Raw genomic sequence first — 18,808 nt, 5'->3', positions numbered from 1 at the left:
AAACAACTCCTTTTCTCACAGTTCCTGTTGTAGATTTCTATATAGTCACATTGTAATAATCTCCTGCAGAACACTCTTCTGCAGACTTTGTGTGACTCTGTATAACCAGTGCCTCTTCTTGCAAGAATAAAATACAACAAAGACATTTCATCTCTTCGAGATCCTTATTTCAACGTTCATTAGGACTCATCTCGGAATATTAATTGAATTTCCATTACATTAGTTAGTTAGTAGCTAACTCGTTAGCATGCAGACATAAAAATACATAAATAAATAAATGAAGAAATGTATGAATGTAGAAATAAATAAAAGTATAAATCCATAAATAAATAATGTTGTTACAATTGTAAATGTAAGCCTATAGAAATGTAGAAATAAATTGAGGATAATTATCTCTTTATGTCCTGATTAATTACCGACGTTTATTTATGATGAAGAAATTTAAATAGAAATAAATAAAAGTAGAAATGTGGAAATCCATAAATAAATAATTCTCAATGTAAGCCTATAGAAATGTAGAAATAAATTGAGGATAATTATTTCTTTATTTCCTGATTAATTACCAACATTTATTTATGATGAAGAAATTTAAATATAAATAAATAAAAGTAGAAATGTAGAAACCCATAAAAAAAATAATTGGAAATGTAGGCCTTAAATAAAATTGAAGAGATATATTTCTTTATATACTGATTAATTACCAACATTTATTTAGGCTGTTTATGTATGTATATTTTTTTTCAGCAGAATTTTTTTTTTTTCATATTTATTTATTTATGTATTTATAGCCTACCTATTTCATAAGTTTGTGCAACCACCTTACACGTGAGCCTACAGAGCTGTGTTTTCTCTCTGGCAGGTGAAGTGGACACCTAACAGCTAGTTAGCTGGTGAGCTGGTTAGCTGTCCATATGGACCAGGACTTGCAGACTGACCCAGATAATCTCTGTTGGAGGATTAAAGCAATGTCTCTGAGGAGGAGGAGGACATCCTGTACGGACTGTATTCCTGTTATAGAGCTGCTACACTCTTGCAGGTAATGAATTTGTTTTACTGTCTCCCAGCTGGTTTTACAAGGTGGTGAATATTCCTAATAACTGTGGTATCATGTCAGTAGGCTGTTGGGATGGCTGCTTATACTGCATGTACATTAAAGCCCCATCTACTAGGTGGACAGTAGATTAGTAAACAACAGTTTTAGTCAAAGAAAAAAGCAATAAACCAGTAGTTTAGCTTTAGTGCTACAGCTTGTAATCTAACAACAGGCAGCAGGACACTTGACTGGTCCTGGATGTTTACAAATCACCATGGCAACAAGTTGCTCCAACATGATAAATGATGAGGTTAGCTCTCTCACGTGGTGAGGATTGCTGTTGCCATTATTTAACCACAGCAGTAAACTGTAACCATGGTTACTGAAGGTATATACCATACTGTAATGATAATAACAGGAATATGGAATATCTGCTTAAACCCTCTGAGACCAACAATAGAGATATTTTTGTCTTTTTTAGGGGGGTACATGGGGTGTTTAGGGGGAGATAGCAGGTCAACAGTAGATGTCACACAGAAGTGGTGTACATCATCTGAAAGCTGAGAACCTGAACATTAATTTGAGATGCAGCATTGTGTGCCAAGTTGTTTTAGTCATAAATCAGAAATAAACATGAATTAATTAATTAATAATTTAAAATGAATTGTAAAAGTGTATAAGGGTTTAGAACATTATGATAGAAGTATATGATGACCATCCCCATGCTCTATTATGTCTCATAAGTTGTTGCAGCAATTTTTGGATTGATACCATTTGCTACACAGATTTAGTGCTAAATTTAACAATTTTTTCCACTGGATAATTGATAAAAAATGATCAATAATCCCTCCAAAATACCACATTAAGGCACCAAGACCTTGAGGAACACCATAGAAAAAGCCATGCTGTGATCTGGTATCAAAAACCTTTGTTATTTGGAGATTTTTGCAAGAATTGCATTTTTCGGCAGTTGGATGGCGAGCACTTCTGTTGTGTAAACTGCTCAGAAACCCCCTTATTTATCAATCTAGCTAGGAAAGCCATCCATCCTCTGAATGCTCTAGGTCTCTAGTTTGTGTCTGTAAAGTTTCACGAGGCTGTGATTATCCTAGAGGTCACCACAGGTAATTTTATACAGCAAGGTCATGTTTAAAAAAATGCTCTCTCTACAATTAAATGTCTCCTATGGGAACTCACATCATCAAACATGAATACAGTTGGGCTCATTAGATCCACAAGAGTCTCAGCTTTACAGTGATACCCAAATAAATATCAGAAAATGAATCGCTAACTATTTGATAATTGATTAAATAAGTCATATTTTTAAGATAAAATTACCAAATTCTCTGGTTCCAGCTTTTCCATTGTGACGATTTGCTGCTTTTCTCTGTTAACATCACATCATTGTAAGTCACCTGCCTGGAGTGTTGGAAACTGGGATGGATGGAATTTCACTTTTTCCCAACATTTTATAGACCAAATGATGAAACGATAAATCGAGAAAATAGTCAGATTAATGAAAATATTTGTTAGTTGCAGCTCTCAAGTGAAAAGTCCCACCAATATACAGCAACATTGTGCAACCAAGGCTTCTGGCTTTATCATGAGGATTTAATCAGTGTTGTTTGGTTATTTAGAGCTTAGTGAAGCAATCTACAGCACCACTCTTCATATTCGTTGTGCTTGTTATATAACATAATATATCATTGTCTTTTTCCAACAGGACACATTCCACCTGCTGACTATAATGCCTCCCACAAAGAGCTCCAACCACTGGACCTTATCTGAGTTACTCGGGCAGCGGAGGCTGTTGGGCCTCGGAGCTCTGCTGGCATGGCTCGTCCTCTTCCACCTCCTTGTGAACGTCTGGCTCCTCTGCGTCTTCACCAGCCTCTTGGTGGTTCTCGGCGGCTGGCTCGGGTCCCGTGCCGTGCTGGACGCAAACAGCGTCCTCCACTTGGAACACTTTTTGCCTCTCGGCAAAGTCAACCCGCCTCTGTATTCGCCCGAGCACGAGTGGAGGTTGAACCACGAGATCAACAGCGCTGTCCACAAAGCGATGCGTGACTTTGTGTCCTCGTGGTACCGCACCCTGCTGCCAGAGGTGGAGGGGGAGTTCGAACGCGCTGTGCGTAATTCGATGCTGGAGTCGGTAATGGAACTGAAGGAGCGTGCGCGGCGAGTGGACAGAAAGGCGTTGGTTCAGCGGCTGCTAGAGCTGTACGGCTGTCACCTGCAGAGCTACATGACGGCGAGACAGATACAGTCGACGCAAAAGCAGAGCTTCAGCCTCTGGCAGCTCTACAGCGAAGTAGATGCCCCTCACCCAGCTGTAAGCAGCGCAGCCGCTGAGCTCAGCTACTCTAGAGCTCTAGTTAACGTCGTCTTACACGTGCTTGTCCCATACCCTCAGATGGAAACCAGGACCGGAGGTTACATGGTTACAGAACTCATCACCTGCAACGTGCTGTTGCCGCTCATAAGCAGGGTGTCTGATCCTGACTGGCTCAACCAGACCATCGTAGAAATAATCACCAGGTCCAGAGAACCACAGGATGAGCTGCCAGATGCAGCTGCACTGTACAGATGTCAGATCCAGCAGGAGTCGTGGACCACCTGCAGGTCTTCTTCTGATCAATCCGGTCTCACCAGCAGAAGCGCCTCTGACCTTGACGACCTCCAGAGCCAGAGTAGCATCTGTGAGAGGGATTCCTCGCAGAGCAGCATGGTTAGCCTGACGTCTGTAGAGAAAGTAGAAGGTTGCCACGCAGGTTTGCTCACGCCCTGCAAAGTGAACTGCTGTTCACTCTCGTCTGGCCGATACTCCCACTCGCCAGAGTCCAAAATGGTTTCACTGGACTCCTTAATTCAATCAGACTCCGAAGAAGACCTGACGGGAGGCTTTTGTGACTGCGGCCCTCCGAAAAACTTCTGCAACTCGATCGTTTCAAAGGACGACGAGGCGTTCGGCTGCTTCGGTCCTCTGAAGAATCTCGGACCAAAGGTGGTGGTGCCCGATGACTCCCAGTGGCCTGCAGGTATAGCCCAAGAGAAACCCCCGACGTTATCGCCGAGAAGACTTTGTCTAACCTCCTGCAACTTTGATACCCCCAACATCCAAGCTGCACCTGTGAACATCCAGAACGTGCAAATTTCTGGTACGCTCAATGTGAAGGAGCAACGTGGCACAGGCACACATCCCTATACTCTCTACACTGTAAAGGTAACGCCACCTCCTACTTCCTTTTTCTTTTTAGGATTTAACATACATTCACATTTGCTTACATATGATGTTGTTCATACATACACACATTAACCCCCACTTTCCGTTTTACAGTTTGACACGATGGCTGAAGCAGAAAACGGCGGCAGTCTGCAGCCTGCGTCCTGTCACACCGTCAACCGGAGGTACAGCGAGTTCCTCAACTTGCAAACACGTTTAGAGGAGAAGCCTGAAGTCAAGAAAGTAATCAAGAGTAAGTAATGATTGTGTGCTTTAACTGACCATTGGACTTTAGTACACCCAAACAGATGCAACATTGCAACTCAATGTCATATCAAATCAATGGATTTCAGATGTCAAAGGCCCAAAGAAAATGTTCCCTGACCTCCCATTTGGCAATGCAGACAGCGAAAAGGTTGAAGCCCGTAAAAGCCAACTGGATACGTTCCTTAAAGTAGGTATTGGGATCATAACTTGTAATGAATTGGTTTCTGTGATTCTATAATTTGATTTTTTTCTTCTTCTAGCAATTAAGCAGCATTCCTGAGACATCCAACAGCGAGGACATGCAGGAGTTCCTGGCTCTCAACGCAGACGTCTCCACGTATTTTGGAAGGAAGCCGTTTGTCAAGTCAAGAATTGATAAGGTGAGTCAGAGTCTCCATGCTGCAGATCTGGTGAGGAAAGAGTACGATTAACACATTCAAGGTAAAGCTAATCTATCTTAAATAAATACTTTGACCTCATCGACACTATAGATCCAATGGAAAGTGTGATCTGTGTATTTTCTTTCTTTCTTATCTCTTCTCTGACTTGGTTCCCATTAAAGATGATGGAGAACGCTTTAGACACCTTGAAGACAGCTTTCCCTCATCCGGAGCCCCTCAGTCCAACAGAGGAGCTTGAGGGAGATGCTGATGGAAGAACAATGGACAGCAGAAAGTACAGGTGAGAGCTCTCTATCAGTCCAGCGCCATTGTTCCCAAAATGTCTGCCATGTGACCCTTTAATGACAAAGCGGTGTCCACTTGTGACCCCTCATCAGAGTCTGCATTAGCCCATGAGTTGTGACCACTAGATCGAGTCATTTGAATAAATCTTAGAGGCTTTAACATTATCCAAGGATTAAAAAAAAAACATACAGTGCAGGATGTTACAGTTTTTCTCACTCGCTTTGGCTCAATTCTCGAATGAGAATATTTTTTTTTCAAAACAACAAATTAAAATCTCTGAACAATTAGTTTGTTGTTCACAACAAATTAGAATTTCTCATTCACTCAAGAACATTGCACGTGTTTTGTCACACGTGTGCAAGATATGAGTACAATTGTCTACAATTTGCATCTTGCTGATCAAAACTGATGAGTTGATTCTCAGTGAAACTGTTGTCCTCTTCACGTTTGAGCCATCACGTGAAAAATGATCCATTCAATTATTAAAATCTGTCAGACATACATGTATATTCCATAAATATGTATTACATGGTGTTACATACTGTGAGGAGGTACAATTAGTTGTTTTTTACTGAACTACCACAGGTTTTTTCATTGTTGCTGGTATGTTGTTTTTGTTTTTGGCATTTTCTGTTCTCTGTATTCAAATTCAAGTTAATTTTCTCCACATACGAAGTACATGGCTAAAACGAAATGTCGTTGCTCGCGGACCAGGGTGCAAACACAGACATACAGAAACATAGTCACATACATAGAACATAACACAGTGAACAAAGTGCAATAGTGCAGCAGAATAAAAAGCGGATGACAGGATGACAGTAAACTGTAAAAGCAGTATAAAAGCAATCAGGTCATTAAAAGTACTATATAGAAAAACCCATGACTCCATGACTTTACATGAAAGCTCAAAGGTGAATTTTCTGTTTACAGAACATGTAACACATTTACTGTATAAACACACATGTACATACCCTGTTTCTGTGTACTGCAGTATTTCCCAGTGAACTTTGACACACTGTTGAAATGAGAATCTAAAAAGCTCAGTGCACATACACAACAGCATTCAGCTGGACAAACCTGACATTCTAGTATAGTCATGGTCAGTGTCAACAAAAAGTAGAACAAAACAGATATGTACATAGGAAACATTTCCGAGGTTGACTGCCGTGGTGAAAAAACAGCTAAACATTTTGACCCGTACGGCCCACAAACACGATGACAAAACAACTTTTCATTTTGGTGGCGTTGGCCAGTTTACTGACACAATAACTAGGTTTTAGAAGCATGAATGAAGTGTTTTGTGTGAGTTACTACCTTTTGCAAACGTGCAATAGAGTTGTGATGACCCATGAAACAGTTGTGACAGTTGTACCTACGGTTTAGAGAAAGTTAAGACAAAAAATGAGCCAAAGCGCCTGAAAAAAACTAATTAAATCACCACACATCATCACACTTTGAATTATCTTGTTTCTCTGATATTCTTATGAATTCGTAAATATTTTGTTTTGGGATTTATGTATATATATATATAACTTTTCACTTTTATGGAGGATAAAAAATTTAAAGTAAAAAGTAAAGTAAAAATATAAATAAATGCCGAAATAAATAGGCCAAATAGGTCGTCAATTTATTTAGTACACTTAAGGACACATTAAAATATCTTGTTTCTCTGGTATTTTTATGAATTTGTATGTTTTGTTTGTTTCCTGCATCGGGAGGCTGATATTCCAAAGCAAAATCTCCCCGTCTCTCAACATACCTGACCTACACCCTAAAGTGACGTACTGCTTCAGTGAAGGCAGCGCTGTGAGTTACCATACTTCATTCACCATCTGTGATTTGTGAATGTGTTTTTGAAACGGAGAATCTGGACACACCTGACATTTACTGCTTTGCTCATTATTACAGGTCCTCAACGGCATGTCCCTGTGTGGCCTGGAGAGCTTCGTCAAAGAGCAGGAGAGACTTTTATGTGGGCCGAGTGGGAAAGAGACAGCCAGGCACAGCTGTGAGCAGCCGGGCAAAGACAAGAGGACTTCAGGGAAAACTCACGGGACAGGTTGAGATTATATATTTTATTATAACGGTCTTGTTTTAGTTAGTTTTATCCATAATGTCAGTAGGAAGTGTTGCATTCCTTGCAGCTCTGGAGAATCAACGTGCAGTGACTGAGCATCACCACCTGGGTGCAGCAAAACTCCACTGTCTGTTTAGACATTTGTTGAGTAGTTCTAGTAGTCACTTTTGGTGTGTCATATGTGTTTTAAGGTGTTTCCATTGTGTTTATGTTTATTTGTTTCACACATATAAAAAGACAAATTTGCATGAAAGGAATATAAAATACGTGTGAGGGTGTGGTAGAAACATAAAATGGCTTATATATATATATGTATATATATATATATATAAACAACTACTATATGTAATGTTTTATACAACGGAAGATGAAGATTATCAGCCTGTCTGGTTGGGTAATTATGGAGTTGTAAACAAAATAATATCTAAAACAATAAGGTAAATCTGCATCCTTATATCTCGCCTTAAAGACAAATGTACAAGTTTGAAGAATGTTGATGTCAAATATAGTCAATAACTAGTGGTAAAGTGGTACACTTGGTGTTGTAGCATTCAAAAAAGTTGATAATCTAATAAACTGTTTCTGTAGCATTAATATTTTGTTCAGATAATTTGGAAAAGTACTCACCAAAACAATATTACAGTAAGTTAAATATGGATAAATGAAACTATAATATAATGTTAACCGACATGTGTACAAAAGCTCTTATTTTTCCTCAGAATCTCAAGAGATTTGTTGTTGCGTTGCTGTGGATTTATTGCGCATTTGTGCACTGCAGACACAGCTGTGGCAGATGTGGCTTTGAACATTTTGTGTCTGCTGATGAAGGACCAGTGGAGCTGGCTGTGCACCGAGAACATACAGAAGACCATCAGGCTGCTCTTTGGCACCTTCATTGAGAGGTAGGACTTTCTGTCAGCTTCTGTGCAGCTTTCACCAGTATGTTTTCCTCCTGTTCATACAGCTGTAACATGTAAATAACTCTGACATCCTGAAGAAGGAAGGTGTGCTGATATGAGTTGCACGTTGATACTACTAAGACATGAAAATATGTGACTGCAGCCCTTTTTTGCGATCATGTGACATTGTGGCTCTCAATTACTTTCCTTTCATACAGCTGAACATCCAGACGCTGGGTCCTTTTCTAGTATATGAGGCACTAAGCGGTTTGTAGCACACGACTGCTGCATGACATCCTCTCAGATTGCCTTTCAAAACATTACTTTTGCTTTAAATTCAATGTTTTTGCCTCACCGGGAATCCTCTGGGCATTTCAGGGTTCACTAAGCATGTCAGTGAATAATGTCCATGCTCCTGGTTTATAGAGATTTAAGAATGGTTGTTTGTGTTGCTTCCCCTTTGTGTGCATGTCTTTCATTCCCTCCTAATCAATCAAAGCATGTTTGCATTTATTTTCACTTCTATACAGTAGCTGATATCTAGTAGAAAAAGAAAGAACACTATTACATTAAACTACTGATTGTGTCTCAGGTGGTTGGATGTAGGAGTTGCCCACCTTACCAGTGCCCCCTGTTGGGTGATTTACCTACAAGTGATGCAGGAAGCTGTATGGCCCGGCGGCACGCTGCCAGCTCAACCACGGCCGGAGCGTAGCACCGAAGAAAGAGAGGAAACCAAGGAGGAATGTCTGGACTGTCTCATGCAGCTGCTCCCCGGTGTGTAACAGCTGTTTGATTCAGGTTGTAGCTGTTTGAATTAATGCTATATTGATATTTGAAGGCTCCTGAAGCTATATGTATGTTTTTGATTTGTTTAATTATTTGTGCCCAAGCAGAGCTCATCACTGACATGCTGGGGAGTGAGAAGTACAGACTGAGCTTGGAGACCATGCTGGAGTCTTTACAGGATCATCAGATAAACAAGTGAGTCAACAACAAAACTGTCGAGTAAACATAAGTCTGATTCTGTTGTTTTAAGATGACGGCTACACTCAGGAGCTCAGAATCTGTATCAATAGTGTACACAAGATACAAATATCTCTGGTTATCATATCTATAATATATACTAAACCGTAAAACTACTAGGGGTGTAACGCAAATCATCTGTATAAGTTTATGTCACAAAATATTTGTATTTGGATCACACCGGAAGTGGGCGTGTCTTACACCAGAAGTTGTTGGAAATTGTCAAATCTGTTTGATTTTCTGCATTGAGTAGTTTTCTGTTGAATTCAGTGACACTCATCATTCATATAACTATATGTTAAGCTGCCAACAAAATAGCATAGTATTTCAACCATGTACCTGAAATAATAATACAAGTCAGAACTGCCTTTGGCCATATTGCAAGTTGTGTTTATGATGGGAGGAGGCCCAGATTAATGTAAAGCTGGTCTGAAGTGTCTGTGATGAAAAATGAGAAAGCTATTGACAAAGAAAAGGGCTGCAACAGCTCATCGGGCACCATTGCATAATTGTAATAAAGGAGATTGTGCATGCAACGAGAGGAGATCCAGATTGAAATAGATTATATTTGAAATGTCCATGAAGAAATAAGAAAGCTATTTCAAAGCTCCCTTGGCCTTTAATGCACTTTTGAGACGGCCCCTAACTCCTCAGTTTCCTGTCTTCAGCCAAGTCACGCAGAGTGCCATACTGTACATCATACAATGATAAATACATCTGCTCTATTTAATCATTTCATCTTCCATATTATCCATGTAAGCATCTGCATTAATAATAACAGTTGATGCCAGTTTGTCATTAACCCTGTTTGTGTGATTTATGCGCAGGCATCTGATCTACTGCATCTGTGACCTGCTGCTGGAGTTTCTGATCCCCGAGTCGTGCAACGAGACCTTCCAGGGGTCCCTGCTACAGAGCCTGGCCAAAGACACGGAGAGGGACGCTCCTCACATGTGATCAGCACATAACGACACTCTGATGCCTCACAGTTGTAGGCAATCGATGGATAATGTGTTTGAGGGTTGTGACGTATTCGCAATGGCTTGAAGTCACTAGAGTCCAGCAGCAGTCAATCAAATCCCCACTACTGATCTTACAGTATGTGCATGTCTGAATTATTACTTTTTTAATGATATTTCTTAAATGTGTTGAACTGTTTTGATGTGTAAAATATATTCAGAAGTCTGTTTTAAGATTTTATGTATGTAAGGCTTTTATTTCCCTTCGTCTGATGATTTGTATATTACACTTCTCAATGCATTTAGTGCCTTCAGCTGCAGCACTGTGACAGCTCTCAGTTAAATCAACAGTGCTCTAAAAAGACGAGCTAGGTGACTGCTTAGAATATCTGACTTTGATTAAACATCATGTACTGTAAGATCATTTAAGCACATATATTTTGTTTTTACAGTAATAGTGTAGCTTTAAAGTAAAACTTTAAAGTTGAATGGTCATAACAAGAGTTTGTATTGGCATCGGCAGTGATGTTTGAGGATGTCTCAATTTGCTTTTACCTGACAGTCTGTGGGAACCATCCTTGAATGAAGAAATTAGTCAGACCTTAATATTAAGAGCACTACATGTGTGAAAAGAGTAACTTCAATGATTCCCCCTAAGATCCCAGACGGAAATTTCATCAATAAAAAGTGATTTAGCGCAGGCAGTGTTATAGCTTTCCCATGTTCTTTTGATCCTGACCAGCCTTTGAAAAACTCTGACTGCTTCACAGCCAACCTCTTTGATGAGGCTATATTAGTGTGAAAGATTAACACCTCACTGCATGACTTATGAAACCACTGTGAAAAATGTTCCTTTTATATTTGACTTAAGTGGCAGATTGAGAAAAAAAAAAGGAACAAAATCACCATCTATGAAGTGTTTCCATATGGCAACATAGCATTGTCGCCCACAACATATGAAGCCAATATTCTTGTGATAAAAGCTTGCTCAAATTAATTTATTTCAAATTGATGTATTTTTGTCTGTTTTAGGGCCTCTGTGCCATAATATGCAAAAGAAAACGTCACCATGAATTAGGTCTATCGTATCAATTATTTTTTTTGTTTATTTGTTTATTTGTTTTGCACAATTTAAGACTATACAACATAACAAAAAAATAAATGAATAATATACAGTGCAAGAAGAGGCAAAAAACGCAATGGGCTTATCTGAAGCCTCCACCTAGAGACAAGATTAATATAAAGAACATAATAGCGATAAAACAATTAGGACAATATATATATAATAACAACAATAACAATACAGTAAATATATATTAAAAAAAAGGTGTGTTGCATGGAAGTGTATGGTTAGTGTTTGTGAGGAGGATATTGATTTAAATATCTATAAAGACTTCTTCAAACAACGTTGTGAGTGGGAAAAAATAAAAAAAACATAAAAACAGATTAATGGACAACATGGGGAAAAGCAATTACAAGACAGCAATTAAATGACCCTTTAAGCGACTTTTGAAACATGGAGTATACAAGTTACATACAAGTTACATACAAGTAATGGTATTTTGTGTAAAGCAAATGTCATCAATGAATTAAGCCTTTCCAATCAAATAAGGGTATTCTGTGTGTTTTTAACGCTCGTGAATATGATTGGTCTTCTGGACCTGTCACTCATATTTTCTGACCAATTAAAAGTCTGGAACATTAATGTGGGCGGGGCTAACTTTGTACCGGATGCTGTAGTGAAAGTGCGTCAGTTGAGGAGTCAAAGGTTCGTAAATATGACGATTTTATGGTAAATTAAAAACAATGGCAGCTATTAAATTATATAATTATCATGTTAAAGCAAATATCCATCAATATATAAAAAAACAGAGTCGGAGGAGGAGGAAGAAGCCTACAGAGAACAAGTAAGAATGTGGCTAATGCTAATGCTAATGCTAATGTAACTTAACTACTAGAGCAGGTGGTCTCTTAGCAACCTGCGGCTCTGGAGCCACATCCGGGTTCTTTAGCTCCTCTCCAGTGGCTCCATGTGGGTTTATAAACATGGAAATTAATAACTGTTTTTTTGTTTACATTTTCATTTTTATTTATCATTGTTGTAAGTTTGACCGACATGTCTTGCTGTGTGTGCTGTGCAGAGAGTTGATGCTGTACCAGCACAGCAACTTTTAATAAGACTGAAGTGTGTGAATATTTCCCCTCTGCTTTATCTTCTCCAAATGTATTCAAGATATAGATGGTTTAATAGACATAAACCCTTCGATTCAGTTGTTTGTGAAGGAACATTCATGTGTTCCTTCAGCCAACAGATTATATTTGCATGTGCTGTACCACAACCACTTCAAGGGGATATTTGATTATTTCCAGGCTTCCAATAGATGCTGAAGGAAAACTGATGTGTCAGTGTCATCTTGCAGAAAGTGTCATCTCTACTTATCATTTAACTCAAGTTAAAGAGACATCTGTAATGGTCGGTTTTAATGCAAAACATCTTTTATTTCAGTTTATTGATTTTTCAGTTCAGTTCCTGGCATTCAATAGGTGCTTTGTGCAACAGAAATACAATAGTCCTGCAACAAATACTATCATTGTGAAGCTTTAAGATGACACTTTGTCTAAAAGGTGAAGTTGTATAGACTTACAAAATAACAGGAACAACAAAACACAATCCAAATAACATCTAACCGTGTCATTGTCTTGACGCGGATGTTCACATATGTAAACGGTGTCAGACGTCAGTGTATAACGTGCGCCCTTTGTTTCCACGTGAAGTTCAGAAAGAATTCATAAATTGGATCTTAGGAGCATTTAGCACAAGCCACTTCCTTTCTCATGATATCATGGGCTGATACTGGCGCGCTCCCACCTCCTGTCCCGCTTTGGGACTTCACTGGCAACCAGAGGAGACAAAACGCTTTGCTGCATTGATGGTGGCCCCATACGTCTCAGAGTCATAGCAGCTGTATTTTTCAACACAAAGCTCTCAATGGGACAAACATCTGTGAAATTTCACAACTAATCTGTGAATGACATGTGGACTGTCTGCTACAATCTCAGACTTATCAACTACTAGACGTTCTTAACTCCATCTCCCCCGTTTCAGTGCCGCTGCTGCACTACTCTACACACATGCACCTCTCCACAAAACAAACAGCAATATCCATCTGGGAATAACTAATAATAATTCATGTTAAATATGAATAATGACTAATGCTGTGGGGTTATTCCTTATTTCATGTGGTATCATACTGTAGATATTTTATAGCTCTAACCACACACCACAGATCTCAATAAATGTAAGTTCGGCTCACGTAGCTGGATTACAGGTGGATTTATGGACTTTTTCTGTCACGCGTCACTTAATGTAGACTTCAGAGTCAACCCCCACAGTTTGTTCTAAGAAACTCACAGCCAAGTTATTTATTTAGCTATTCAGGCACTGGTTAATAGAGTGATAATGTTAGGAGCCACAAGTGTAAATTGTCACTTAAGTTGAGTTATATTACCCTATAATAGTGAAAGCTCAAGTTTATTTGAGGCTTTGAAACAGCAGGATATCAAAGACAGAGGAATTAGTCCTGTTGGCCATGCTAGCGCCGTGGCTCTAGATACGATGATGTGTGTGTGATGGTTGGTCCACCACTCTGGTCCAGACTGAAATATCTCAACAACTGTTCTCTGGATTGCCATGGAATTTTGTCCAGATATTCATATCCCCTTCAGGATGAATCAGTAACTTTGGGGATCCCCTCTTACATTTCATCTAGCACCATCATCAGGTTAAAATCTTACTTTGGTTTCTAACTAAATACCTGCAAAACTAATGACATTCCCATCCGCCTACGCTGTAGTTCACTGGAGAGATTAATAAGATGCTGCTCTTGATGATGCCCAGAGGAACTTTAACGTCATGAATGATGATGATGATGATGATGATGAACTGGATTCTTGATCACTCCTCATGGTGCCAAACAGCAGATGTCCTGTACATGTGTTGTATTTGGGGTGTCAGCCAGAGATGACACTTTGCTCACTGACCACAGTGGGTCCCACCTTTTAAACCACAAAGCACTGACAGTCCAACTCAAGCAGGCCAGCAGCTGAACTATCATGAACTGAGTGAGTTTAAGGGGGAATTCCAGCTTTAAAAGACAAATGTACATACTTGTGCACATTTGCGCACACGCTCCCAGATGAGGCGATTACTCAGAGCAGCAGAGTATCACCAGCTGAGGTTAACAAGTGTGCTACATCTGAATGCTGAGGTAAATCCCTATGTTTTCCATCTTGCATTTATTATCACAGAGCGTAATTAAAAACAGCATTATACTTGAATCTTTGCAGATCACCAGTGTTGTCATTTATAATAACATCCAACAACAATGTCGGATTATGACACAGACACGCAGCATCATCTCCTGGTGTTGGCGTGCCTAACCGCTGATTCTAGCATCTGACCTTTAGATCAAGTGAATCTGGTTCCTGTTAGCGGTGTGTCCTCTGCTGCTCGGTGCAGATGTGCAGTGAGGCCTTCAAGGAACTCCGACACCCCGCCTCAGTGCCCTACTTCCATCTGCTTGGACTGGAAAAACTCAGATGACCACGCTTCCTGGAAAACAACAACATATTTCAATAGCAATATGACTTTGTCCAATGCAATCCACCCTGCTATGCTATGTAGCGTGAGAGTGGACAGAGAGGTGGGCAACTGTGCTGTGAGTGGACTCGTGAACTTTGGTGTTATGAAATTTAAAAATTCACTTGCGGTAAGCAGAGGGAGAAACATGACACCTCTGAGTTGGGAGATAAGTTGACCTCTTCCTCACCTTGAGACAGTCTGAGTCAAACATAAGTCACACTCAGTTCTGGTAACTGTCTGCTTCTAATGGCCTCTTAACAAGTTCCTTAAAGGTTCATCAAGAGTTTCTGGGAACAATTCTCACAACTAAAAATAAAATTTTCTGTTTGAGTTTACATACAGTACTACATATAGTATTGTTACTGTAATATAGTATGGTACTTTTAAGTTCCTGCAGCTACAACCAGTTTGAACAGAACCAAGGTTTGCCAGTAAGGACCATGAGTTCACATTTTACAATTTTCTAATCTAATTAGTCAAGTCTTGCCTATCGTGGACTGATTGTCGATTCATGTTTTTTTTTGCTCATTGTTTGACGCTCTTCGTTGTGTTGAGGTGCGGCGCTGTCCGCAGTACTGAAACAGAGCGGAGGAGATCGTTGGACAGAACACGGTTTCTTAGCCTGCTTGCTTTTCGTGGTTGTAAATAGAACTTTTGGCCCTTATTCCATAACCTGCCATTGTAGCATTTCACAGACAGAAGGGAAGTGAGGGACAGTCAACGAGAGAGAGACAGACAGAGAGAGAGAGAGAGAGAGAGCCGCAAGCCTCAAACAGCTGTTTCTACGCACCGCAAACAGCTGTTTCTACGCACCTTGGATAGTGCAACTTAGAGGGAGTGCAACTTTCTATATGGTGATTTATTCACGCACACTAAGGTGATTGATTGAAAGCACATGAGTAATTTAAATTTTGTATTAACAGTATTACTAATAGGCTGATATTTAAATAGGAAATATATCATGATTCATTGGGAGCACTTTTTTGTAAATTGTAGCTCGATTTACCGCCACTGCGACAATTAAACTGTGAGATTGGAATTCGAATCAGACTCCTTAGGTCACCCCTAGTCAACACTGAAAAATGGTCTACTCTGTTCAAAGACTTAACTACTTTAAAACCTTTTGTTGGCCACTCAGGGACAGCGGAAACAAATTGTAAACACAATATTGACGTGTCATTCATCACCTTTTACAGTTAGCTGACATAACCAGCTTGTTGGCAGAATTCTGTTGATAATTCTCTGCAGATTCATTACGATGAGCGACCTCTTTCACATTACACAGTGTCATTTGATAAATTGCTATAGAAATATTGACTATAGACACTTTAACATGCAAAAATTAATTAATGTGGCCCGGGCAAGGGAAGTTTGGGGTCCTCTGCTGGAGCTGTTGCTCCCGCGACCCGACCCCGGATAAGCGGTTGTAGATGAGTGATGAGTGAGTAACACGCAAACAGGTGCTTTTGCCTCCTTGGAGCTCTTACGTAATGGTGCTTTGAAAACTTGCATATCAAAATGCTAACCTGATTGGACTCCTCATTTTTTGATGTAGTGACTTCAATGTCCTTAGTCATGTGCTCTGTCCATTAGGTTGTCCAACGTAACCGTCACAAATTTTAAAGACGGACCAAAGAATGTCCAAAAGCCACGCTGATGTTTTTCTTCATCCCCTGAAGGTAAAATTCTCCTCTCAGTCCTTCCTCTCCACGTGAGCTCAGGTCAGCAAGTGCAGAGTTGCCCTGGAGCTGCTGAGGAGTCAGCGTCTTGCTCAAAGACACTTCAACAGGGTGAACGCTTGCTGCCACGGGGAATTGAAACAAAGTTGAGTCCAGAGTTGAGTCAAAACTTACTCACTGTAGCTCCCTACTCTCATTGTAAATGCCAGTCAAAACATAGAGAGTCATTCGGACAGTCATTTCTTACTGAAGTCAAGGTGATCTGTTTGGTATGTGTTTCAAGAGTTTGTCTCGACCACAAATTACCATGTCAGTGATCTTAAAATAGTGCAAGTTACTGCAAGTTTGGTCAAAATATTTGGAGATCACAATCTGTATCTTCTTCACTGCTGTCCAACATGATGCACTCTCCCACTGTCCAACTCACACAGCTACTATTTTTACTATTTTTAGAACAGGCATGTGGTAGGGACTGACTTTGCTGTAGGTGTCTTCATGGAAAAAACATCACAGACTTATGCCACTGGTTCCCAACATTTTTTGCTTTTGACCTTTTACAGCCAAGCAGTGCCTAACCGTGACCCCTCATCACAGGTTGCATATGTTTAGACTTGTGTTTACTTCGGAGATTGTTTCATTGTTATAGATTTTAGAGTCCTGAAGAGGTAAAACTCTTTAGTATTTCATAAGAAAAAAGCCCAGGTTTAAGAAAAGTCAGAAAGAATAAACATAATTTTGTCTTGTTAATCATCTCGCATCCTCCCACTAATTCAAGAGTTACTGGAGATAGTCTGGTGTAGTCAGGCTTCCTGTCTTTTACAATGTTGTGCCGTAACACTGTACTTTAAGTTTCTGAGCAGATGTGAAGGTACAAAGAAAAAAAACTTTTGTACACCACGGTACTTAATACAGTACCAAAGTGAAAAGGTGTCTTGCTGCAATAAAATAAGAGCAAACCTTTCATGTCATGTCATCAGACAACAGATGATGTATGTTCAATATAGAAACTCCCTTTTGTTTTGTCAAAGTCTGAATGAAATTGTTTGTGATTGTATTGCCCCCCAGGTATGACCTCAAGACTTTGTGTCTCATGGAGTCGACGCCAGTTCCCCAGGTGGCGTTCCAACAAGGCAAATCAACATAAAAAACAGCATGGCAGAAATGAGGTAAACCTGACAAATCATGACAAATCATAAACCCACAAAAAGCTGCCAGTCACTTATCACTCATGTTATTCAGTATCACTTCATTCACTTCAAGAAGCTTATAAAATCCTGATTGATTATTATGATTACATGCACCTGATAGAGGCAACAAAAGTTGAAGTGACACTTTGAGGTGCAGGAGGCAGTAAAAAGACACCATGTGCAGTATTTTACATTACTTTTGATTAATCATTTACTTTACTGCTCATTTTAAATAGGGAAATATAATATTCTATAGTTGAAAAGTGGCAGGAATCTTTGTTTATTTGTGTTCTGCAATATTTAGAGACATTACAGTACAACACACTTAAAATCTGTATTAGTTTGTGATAGTGAACACGTATCAATCTCTGTCTCAGTGATCACTTGTACATCATCTTTGCTGAATAGCTTAAACACTGATTTATAATGAAGGACTGGTGCCAAATTAGATGTCAAATCCCTGTTGAGACTAAAGTTTGAAGGGACTCTCTGTAAGAATCAGAACAGTGACAGCTAATCTAACTCTTCTGTTCCACTGCTCGCTTGTTTTCTCACACACTCTACGCCGCTCTCTCTGTCTTGCTTCACCACTCAATTCCCACGTGCGCACACTCCCACAAACTAGTTTCCCCCCCCCAACGTCGGTCACATTCCTGTTTTGCAAGATGGGCTCCACTAGAAATAACTTTGTTTTTTTGTGCTTCCGTGGAGTTTGTGTTGGAGTCTGAGTTGTGGTGGAGGCTGGTCAATTGTTGGCGTTAGCGGACTCCATTTCTAACTGAACTTTAGCTACGGCTAAGGCACTCGTGAGATCGCATGACATCACATCCGTTGGATTTTACCGGAAAAACAGGCCCGGTTTCTTCACATTAAAAGCAGTCTACAGGCTGAGAGAGGAAACCCAGAAAGTTGCAAAAGCTCTCATTTTTTGGGTTAGGTTACACACATTAACAATAAAAAATGATTTATGTGTGTATAAAGTTACATACGGTCCCTTTTAATGTCTGTTTGTGAACTCTCTTTCTGTTTTTTTGTTTTTGCCAGACAGTTTTATAACCCCTCTTACGAGATCTCTGCTCTTTGGCATTTGTCCCTCACAAATGGATCACATCTTTTCAAGCTCAGAAACG

At 39.7% G+C, this 18,808-nt stretch overlaps 2 protein-coding genes across 7 annotated transcripts in view; both read left to right on the top strand.

The window, feature by feature from the left end:
* The first annotated feature begins 751 nt into the window (after positions 1-751).
* On the top strand, positions 752-11,164 carry snx19a (sorting nexin 19a). Of its 3 annotated transcripts, XM_037747924.1 has the most exons (12): positions 758-1,036; positions 2,757-4,256; positions 4,371-4,509; positions 4,610-4,710; positions 4,784-4,903; positions 5,086-5,204; positions 6,925-7,015; positions 7,118-7,268; positions 8,065-8,188; positions 8,778-8,962; positions 9,082-9,169; positions 10,039-11,164. In XM_037747924.1, exons 2-12 carry the CDS (start codon positions 2,781-2,783, stop codon positions 10,166-10,168), a joined length of 2,724 nt encoding a protein of 907 aa, XP_037603852.1. In that variant the 5' UTR covers positions 758-1,036; positions 2,757-2,780; the 3' UTR covers positions 10,169-11,164. The 3 variants fall into 3 exon arrangements, 2 of the variants coding, with proteins under 2 accessions (XP_037603853.1, XP_037603852.1); XR_005203769.1 differs by lacking the exons at positions 9,082-9,169; positions 10,039-11,164 and adding an exon at positions 8,404-8,489 and having other exon boundaries at positions 752-1,036; positions 8,778-8,833; XM_037747925.1 differs by lacking the exons at positions 9,082-9,169; positions 10,039-11,164 and adding an exon at positions 8,404-8,452 and having other exon boundaries at positions 753-1,036; positions 8,778-8,919.
* A 429-nt stretch (positions 11,165-11,593) lies between these two features.
* Positions 11,594-18,808, top strand: part of stk36 (serine/threonine kinase 36 (fused homolog, Drosophila)) — an 89,335-nt gene continuing 82,120 nt past the window's right edge. For 2 of the 4 annotated variants that reach the window (XM_037748343.1, XM_037748341.1), the window contains exons 1-2: positions 11,594-11,938; positions 17,557-17,657. The gene's annotated coding sequence lies outside the window, so the exon portion shown is untranslated. Of the gene's footprint in view, positions 11,939-16,491; positions 16,603-17,556; positions 17,658-18,808 lie in introns of those variants that run through there. The other 2 variants (XM_037748340.1, XM_037748342.1) reach the window with 2 other exon arrangements.

Source organism: Sebastes umbrosus, chromosome 17, assembly GCF_015220745.1.
Source record: "Sebastes umbrosus isolate fSebUmb1 chromosome 17, fSebUmb1.pri, whole genome shotgun sequence".
Classification (NCBI taxonomy): domain Eukaryota; kingdom Metazoa; phylum Chordata; class Actinopteri; order Perciformes; family Sebastidae; genus Sebastes; species Sebastes umbrosus.
This window is presented reverse-complemented; position numbering and strand designations above follow the sequence as displayed.

What these genes read in the sequence shown, in the direction of transcription:
- snx19a (XM_037747924.1), top strand. Translation starts at nt 2,781, where the DNA reads ATGCCTCCCACAAAGAGCTCCAACCACTGGACCTTATCTGAGTTACTC. An exon ending in TCAAGTCAAGAATTGATAAG is followed by an intron (nt 4,904 to 5,085) that starts GTGAGTCAGAGT and finishes TTCCCATTAAAG; the next exon opens with ATGATGGAGAACGCTTTAGA. An exon ending in ATGGACAGCAGAAAGTACAG is followed by an intron (nt 5,205 to 6,924) that starts GTGAGAGCTCTC and finishes TTCCTGCATCGG; the next exon opens with GAGGCTGATATTCCAAAGCA.